This window comes from Arachis ipaensis, chromosome B03, assembly GCF_000816755.2.
Source record: "Arachis ipaensis cultivar K30076 chromosome B03, Araip1.1, whole genome shotgun sequence".
Taxonomy (NCBI): Eukaryota; Viridiplantae; Streptophyta; class Magnoliopsida; order Fabales; family Fabaceae; genus Arachis; species Arachis ipaensis.
Genome location: NC_029787.2, coordinates 114,967,956 through 114,976,716, shown reverse-complemented (window position 1 = coordinate 114,976,716; position 8,761 = coordinate 114,967,956). Strand labels below are relative to the sequence as shown.

Sequence of the window (8,761 nt, the reverse complement as noted above, 5' to 3'; positions counted from 1 at the left end):
AAACGGATCTTCTCCTCCCAGGGGCGACTCTTCTCGGTCGCCACGGGAGTTCCGACTTTTCAGAGAAGATTCTAGTCTTAAGAGTTTTTTCTCTAACTCTTTTCGTCGCTCTATCTCTTCCCTGAGATTTTGCTCCGCCTCTCGTTATCGTTCTAACTCCTGTCTCAACTGTTCCAAACGACCTTGGTGGCCATGGACCAACCCCATTAGCTCGGTTGCGTGGGGTGGCCCTTCCTTTCCTGACTCTCGTCCATCCGAGGAGTTTACCTTTGGATTTTTAAACCCAGAGGTGCCTTCTCGATGTTGATCGCTGGCCTCCTGGTGAGGAGTTGGATTCGCGTCGTTGTTTCCGGTGTCCAGGTTTTCCTGCTCGGAATCAGACGCCGTATGACCATCTTCCGGTGATTTGTCCGCCATTACTGGTTGATCTCTCGGTTCCCCGGCAATGGCGCCAATGTTACGATGGGTAACCGGAGATTATTGGGTTGGACTCGCTGGGTTGGCCCAATCGTCTATGGAAGGAAGCCTTCGAGCGGATTCGCGTCTTTAGAGCCTCCGTCCGACTTGTGAATACGAGTGAATGGGGGTGGTACCTGCAAAGACACTCCGATGCCTAAGTCAGCAAGGGCGTGAGCAGGTCTAAAGAGTATTAGGACTTAGAGATACCTGAGGAGTGTCAGTGTATTTATAGCGGTGAGCCAATAACCACCGTTGAAGTAGTTCCGCCTTTTAAGGTGGATAACCATCCATTTATCTTAGGGAAGTTGGGATATGGCTCCTGGAAGTGGGTTGAGAGATCTTAGGGGCAGTTACTCATGTGAATGAGGGTTTATCTGCCAGCTAATCTTCGTCCCCGACTTCTTCAGAGCAAGTCGTAGTGAGGACCGACTTCTTTAGGGGAAGGTCGGTGTGGGGTGAGGCTCAATCCTTTGGACTGGGTCTTTTCGTTTGGACCTGGGCCTTAGTGTTGGGGCAGGGTATGAACAATATATATATATGTCACAATGGATCAGAACAACACAACACATCTTGGTCATTCTTCTCATTTTATGTCGGTCAGAATTAAATAAAATTTGATATGATTGGCTTTAATACTTTTATAAAAAGCATTATCCAATCTGTGTGTATATACGCCCTAATGGATCAGAACAACACAACACATCTCTAGTTATTCTTCCTATTCTATGTGAACTCTCCAGTTACATCCCAGAGAATTTTTTAATTAAATCAAAGATAACAAAATTATAAAATATGTTTTATATCCTATTTAAAAGAAACAAATTAGTAAATTTTTTTCATCAGCAATAAATTAATAAAGACTATGCTATCAAATATGAAGATTTACACTCAAATACAATTTTGAAAAATTTAATAATTAAATTTATAAGTCAGAATTAAATAAAATTTGATATTGTTGGCTTTAGCGTCCTTATAAAAAGTATTATCCAATTTGCATGTATATACGTCACAATGAATCAGAACAACACAACACATTTCTCGTTGTTTGTTCTTTCCTTTTTATGTGTACTCTCCAATTGCATCCCAGACAATTTTTTTTAATTAAATCAAAGATAACAAAATTATAAAAATATGTTTTAAATTATATTTAAAAAAATAGATTAGTAATTTTTTTTTATCAGCAATAACAATAGATTAATAAAGACTATACTATCAAATATGAAATTTTAGATTAAAATAAAATTTTTAAAAATGAAATAATTAAACGTATAAGTGAGAATTAAATAAAATTTGATATTGTTGGTTTTAGTGCTTGTGTGAAAAGTATTATCTAATTTGCATGTATATATGCCACAATGAATCAGAACAACACAACACATTTTGGTGTTCTTCTCATTTCATGTGTGCCAAAATTAAATAAAATTTGATATTTTTGACTTTAGTACCTTTGTGAAAAATATTATCCAATAAAATTTGATATTTTTGACTTTAGTACCTTTGTGGAAAACATTATCCAATCTATATATATATATATATATATATACACGTCACAATGAATTAAAATAACACAACACATTTCTCGTTATTATTCTTTCCATTCTATGTGTACTCTTCCGTCAAATCCTAGACAATTTTTTTTAATTAAATCAAAGATAACAAATTATAAAATATGTTTTAAATCATATTTAAAAGAACCAGATTAGTAAATAATTTTTTATCAACAATAGAATAGTAAAGACTATACTTAAATTTTAGACTTAAATAAAATTTTTAAAAATCTAATAATTAAATTTATAAGTCATAATTAAATGAAATTTGATATTGTTGTTTTAGTGCCTTTGTAAAAAATATTATCCAATATACGTTTATATACGCCACAATGGATTAGAACAACACAACACATTTCTGTTATTCTTCCCATTCTATGTGTGTGAAAATTAAATAAAATTTGATATTGTTAGCTTTAGTACATTTGTGAAAAGCATTATCCAATTTGTATGTATATACGTCTCAATAGATCAGAACAACACATGTTATTCTTCCCATTTATGTCCAGCCCAATCTTAGACAAATTTTTTTAATTAAGTCAAAGATAACAAAATTATAAAATATGTTTTAAATCATATTTAAAAGAAATAGATTAGTAAGTTTTTTTTATCAGCAATAGATTAGTAAGACTATACTATCAAATATGAAATTTTAGACTCAAATAAAATTTTAAAAATTTAATAATTAAATGTATGAGTGAGAATTAAATAAAATTTGATATTGTTGACTTTTAGTACTTTTGTGAAAAAACATTATCCAATCTATATATATACGTCACAATGGATCAGAACAACATAACACATCTCTGTTATTTTTTCCATTCTATACGTGTCAGAATTAAATAAAATTTGATATGGTTGGCTTTAGTGCCTTTGTAAAAGACATTATCCAATCTGCATATATATACGTCCTAATAGATTAGAACAACACGACATTTCTTGTTATTCTTCCTATTCTATATGAACTCTCCAGCTACGAGTCCTAGAGAATTTTTTTTAATTAAATCAAAGATAACCAAATTATAAAATATGTTTTATATCATATTTAAAAGANTAAATAAAAAAATATTTTTATCTTATTTTATTCAAATATATAATAAATAAATAAAAATATTTTTTTATATGAGATATTTCAATATAAAATTATTTTTAATTTTATAATTTTTTTTTTGGTGCTCTCATCGCTTGTGAGATAGTTCACTGGCTTAAGCTACGAAAGAAGCAAGCGGCAATTGTTAAATTGGACTTCCAGAAAGTCTATGACAGAGTGAGATGGAGCTTTATGGATATAGTGCTACAGAAGATGGGTTTTGGTAGTAGATGGAGGACCTGGGTGAAGGAGTGTGTGACTACAGTATCTATGTCAGTACTGATCAATGGGTCACCAACCAAGCCGTTTAAGATGGAGAGGGGTCTCAGACAAGGAGATCCCCTCTCTCCCTTCCTGTTTGTTCTTGTTGTTGATGTTCTGCACAGGATGGTGGGGAAGGCGGTTAGAAATAGCAGAATATCTCTACTGCTGGTAGGAAGGGATAATGTAGAATTGTCGCATCTCCAATTTGCAGACGACACCATTTTATTTTGTCCCCAGAAAACAGAAACGCTAGTGAATTACAAGAGGCTCCTGCGTTGTTTTGAGTTAATGTCTGGCCTGAGTATCAACTTTGAAAAATCGAGCCTAATTTCAGTAAACTGTGAGAAGGAATGGGTGACGAATATGTGTGGCCTGTTGGGTTTTGCTGAAGCAGCATTACCTGTCAGGTACTTAGGGATTCCTCTTGGTGCCAATCCTAGATTGGTGAAGACTTGGAAACCAATCATTGACAAGGTTGAAGACAAGCTGAGTTTATGGAAAGTCAGGTCTCTCAACAAAGCGGGTAAGCTGGTCCTTATAAAATCTGTTCTCAATAGCTTGCCGGTTTACTACTTAAACTTGTATAAGATGCCAAAGGGGGTTGCAGAAAGGATTATTGGGCTTCAAAGAAGGTTCTTGTGGAGTAAAGAAGATGGGAATAATGGGATACCAATGGTGAAATGGGAGGTAGTTCAGGCTTCGAAAAAGTTAGGAGGTTTGGGGGTGGGGGATGCTCTAATTAGGAATGCGGCGCTACTGTTCAAATGGTGGTGGCGTTTTTCAAAGGAGGACTGCCCGCTTTGGAAGAAGATTGTTTGCTCTTGTAATCAGTTGGACCCAACTGTAATGTTATCAAACCAACCTGTGCGATCAAGAGGGGGGCCGTGGAAAGATATTTGTCACCTTAATATTAAGGAGCAACATGCAAGAGATATGATGATCAGAGGTCTGTCAATGGAGGTGGAAAATGGCAGAAACATTCGTTTTTGGGAGGATGTGTGGTTACAAGGTGGCTCCTTGAAAGATTGTTTTCCAAGACTCTTCTCGGTTTCAAATCAACAAGGATCCGTAATAGGGGACTGTGGGTTTTGTGATGAGTTAGAGTGGATATGGGACTTCCAATGGAGGAGGGAACTCTTCCAATGGGAGCTAGAGTTGCTAAATCAATTACATGTCAGGTTGAGGGACGTGAGGTTATCACTTGATAGAGAGGATTCAGTGACTTGGAAATTTGATAAAAATAGAGTATTTTCTACTAATTCTTTTGTGCAGGTGCTACATAATGAGATGCTCCCAACAGACATCACAAGTTACAACTTCACAAGCTCCATATGGCGAGGCTTGGTTCCACCAAGAGTTGAACTCTTTGCTTGGTTTGTGCTAGTAGGAAGGGTTAATACGAAGGAAAGGCTGAGTAGACTTGGTATTATTAATCTTCATGACAACATTTGTGTTTTGTGTAAAAAGAACATAGAATTTGTTCATCATTTATTTTTTGCATGTGAGTTCACGTGGCAGGTGTGGTGTGCATGGCTGACTTTTTCTGATAGAGCTTGGACCATCCCAGGAACCACTAAAGAGTTCTATGAGAGTTGGATTGAAGTAACAGGTGGGAAGTCTGAGCAAAGAAAATGGCTGATAGGATTCTATGCGGTTATTTAGAACATTTGGTTGGAGCGGAATAGCAGAGTCTTCCAGCAGATAGAGACAAGTGTTGAAGGAGTTAAGATCATGTCTTTCTTGAGCTACAAGGATTGGTGTGGAGTCGATCCGATTGGTTGTTGATGGCAATGTCGGAGATGACAACGGATACTAGCTTTCCAGTTATATTTGTGTTTACTTTGGTTATCCTTTTTCCTTTGCTCCACTTTACTGTGTTGAGCCTCTTTTGTTTAACAAATCCTGATGCCATTGGTCAACATATTATAAAAACACGCATGAGTATCAATCAATCAATATGAATTTCAATTTAAACCAAGAAAAGAAATAATAAGAAAAAGAAATTAGAGTTTGCTTTTGGTAGAAAGAATATAGAGTATATTCTTGTTATCTTGTATTAATGTTTTTGTTCCGAATATCTCCACAAAACTTGAATTATTAGATTAGATTGTTGTTTCCGTGTGGGATCCCAATCCCTCCATCGATTTGGTTGGTGCCACGCTTCCGATATGGATTTGGATGATTTCCGATCCATACTGGACACCGCCCGCGTCGACGTTTGGGCTTTCTTTGACGCTGCAATCGACGTCGCTTCCGCCGATAACGCCGATGAATTGAAGCGCCGCCGGGACGGAATCGTCGAGCGCCTTTACGCCGCTACTGCCACGCCTCCCCGGTGTCTGAATTGCGAAGCAAATGCCGTCGAAGCACACAATCAGCAAAACAAATCGTCAGAGGACGAGGATATGGATCCTTTTGGAGGCTTATTCGATGACGAGCAGAAGAAGATTCTAGAAATTAAGCACCAACTTGAAGATCCTCACCAGGTCTCCCTCTTTTTTTTCCTCTTTTAATTTCAGCTAATTAATTGGTTCTTAGAATTAAGGAATGTGTTTTGTGTTGGTTGAATTTGATGTTGTTTGATAGTCGGAAGATTCGTTGGCGGAGTTGCTACAGAATCTGGCGGACATGGATATTACATTCCAGGCTTTAGAGGTAAGCTCGTGTTGTTTGTTAAATTGTCGTTTGAGTTTGTTAATTAATTGGATTCATGCATGCAGGAAACTGACATTGGGAGGAACGTGAATCGGTTAAGGAAGCATTCCTCCAGTGAAGTTCGCAGATTGGTGAAGCTTCTTGTCAGGTTTTGTTTTTTAAGTGCATATGCTGAAGAATGAAGGTTGATTCATGTAACAGATGAGTTGAGTGTTTTGTTTGCTTTGGATAGGAAGTGGAAGGAAATTGTAGATGAATGGGTGAAGCTGAAGGCACCTGGAGAACCTGCTACTGCTAGTACTGTCATTGGTAATCTCTCTCTTCTGTGTCAAAATTGCAGTGAATAGTGAGATTCATGTCATCTTGTTGGCATGGCAGGTGATGATGAAGATTCGCCTCAGCAGAGGAATCAACGAAATGGGCATCATCAGGTTCAGTTCAAGAACTATGCATGATGATTCATATGCTTTGCTGCTTTATTGATTATAATGTTCCATTCCTTTGGCAGATTCCTGGTTTTGCATGCTCGCCAAATTCAGAGAGTGAGTATAGTATCCGATTCAAAGTGTGATTTGGAATGTTTGGTATAATGTTTAATACATGTTCTGTTCCCTTCACTGCTCTCTTCACTGCTCTGCTCATACAGATGGCAATTTTGAGTCTTCCGAAACAGAACCAAAACCAAAACCAATTCCTCGCAAAGAAGCTCTGCCAAAACCAGCTCAAAAATCACCATCACCGTTACCATCGGTTCCCACTCCTCCTCCTCCTCAAAACGTACGGATATGATTTATAAGCTTAAGTTTACTTGCTTAACAAGTTAAAAAACCGACCCATTGTTGGATTATTTTCAGAGACAAAAAGAGAGCAATTTTGACGCGGAGAGACTTGCTTCAGCAAGAAAACGACTTCAAGAGAACTACAAAGAGGCTGCAAATGGTGACTTGATTACTTGCTGTTTTATTTGTTACATTACATAGATAGATTCATGTGATACTGAGTGGTAATGTTGTGTTGTAGCGAAAAAGCAAAGAACGATACAGGTGATGGACCTGCATGAGTTGCCAAAACCAAAAGCCAAGAATGTTTTCTTTGGAAAGAACAAAGGCGGCATGGGTTCTCAGGGAAGGAAATGGTGACGCTCAAATAGGGTGATGCCGGATATTGATTCATATTCCAAACTGCCGCTTCACCACCCTTTACCTTTTTCCTCTCCCATCATAAAAACACTTATGCCTTCTTTAATTTACCTTTATCAATAGTAACAAGGGGAACAAATTTCTCCGTTATAGGACTACGGTTTCTATGGAATGCGATTTAGGCTGTTTGCTGCTTGACTCGTGATAATTTCAGGGTCAGATTTATAAATATGGTATTCGCAGCCGACAAAATGGTTTTTCAAGTTTGGGTAAAAATATTGAAAACCCTTTTGTTTTCCGGCATTAATCACGATTCAAGGGCTAAATTATATAGCTGCAAACATTGACTTTATGTAGTGTGCAAAAATTTTTTTTTAAAAGATTTTATTGGTTTGGATTTGGGATGGTGAAGGGAGTGGTAGAATAACGGCCGTTTGGTTAATGTTTATATTCATCATAGACATAGACATAGTGGTATATATTCTTTGTTTGTTAAGAGTTAAGACACAAATTTCCGAAGGATATAGTAGCACACAAATTCATACAAAATATATGTATTTAGTGTTCTCTTAAAATGTTGAGACATAAAGACATATTCAATTAGATACAAATTTTTTACACTTTTATCTTTTATTAATCTTTAAAATATCAATTTTTTTTTTTTTAATTCTAACTCTTTTGTTTGTTGACCAATCTTCTTTCCTTCCTCCTCCGCTTTTCTTCTATCACTACCCTCTCCTTCCATCACTACTCCCTCTGCCACCACCATCGCCTTCGTGCCCTCTTCTCTGTGTCTAGATCCGTCGGATCTTTTCCTCTTTTTTCTAGATTTGCTGTTTTCTTCTCTTCCTCCTCTACGTTTGCCTTTCTCTCTTTCTCTTTGTGTAAAGGTACTAGGCTTAGAGGGAAGAAGATGAACGAGGAAAGAAAGGGAGAGCAGAGAGAAAACAAAGATGTTGTGTATACTTAAATGGAATGAATGAATCATTACAATGAATGAATATATGCAATATGTAACTGCAACAATAGTTGGACTCCCTACCAGGTGGTACACCAAGAACCACACACCTACTAACTAACTAGTGCACCATCACAGTAATACACTTATCACGCCTAATACACTACCACAACTAATACATACACTATCATGATCTCTACCTTCACAAATTCTTAGGTGCTTCAGACTTTGTATAAGGCAAATTGTAACTCTTGTCATCGTCCCTGCTTGACACTCTCTTTGTTAAAGTCTCTGCTATGCTGTCCTTTGACATCCTCATCTGATCTCTGTCCTTTAAGCCCGGTATAATATCGGAGATCAGCAACCATTAACTTATCTCTAAAGTGTAGAAAGGCAGTACTAGGCAGAGCCTTAGTGAAAATGTCCGCAACTTGAACCGTTCCGGGGACATGGCTCACACCAATGAGTCGTTTCGTCACAAAGTCATGCAGAATACGTTTCACAAGTCTCCAGTGTTCATCAAGTGGATGTTGCACAAATTGTGAGACTTTACTCACACAATAAGCCAACTCAGGCCTGGTCACAGTAAGGTATTGCAAACTACCCACAACCGATAGAGCTTCGGGTTATTGAAGGCAGATCCCCCAAA

The 8,761-nt window shown here is 37.3% G+C and overlaps 1 protein-coding gene across 1 annotated transcript; it reads left to right on the top strand.

The window, feature by feature from the left end:
- LOC107630962 (probable mediator of RNA polymerase II transcription subunit 26c) lies at positions 5,276 to 7,565 on the top strand. The gene is made up of 9 exons (XM_016334259.2): positions 5,276 to 5,846; positions 5,947 to 6,015; positions 6,081 to 6,163; positions 6,248 to 6,324; positions 6,394 to 6,446; positions 6,524 to 6,557; positions 6,662 to 6,792; positions 6,870 to 6,954; positions 7,036 to 7,565. The coding sequence occupies exons 1-9, from the start codon at positions 5,529 to 5,531 to the stop codon at positions 7,152 to 7,154; spliced, it is 969 nt and encodes a 322-aa protein (XP_016189745.1). The 5' UTR covers positions 5,276 to 5,528; the 3' UTR covers positions 7,155 to 7,565.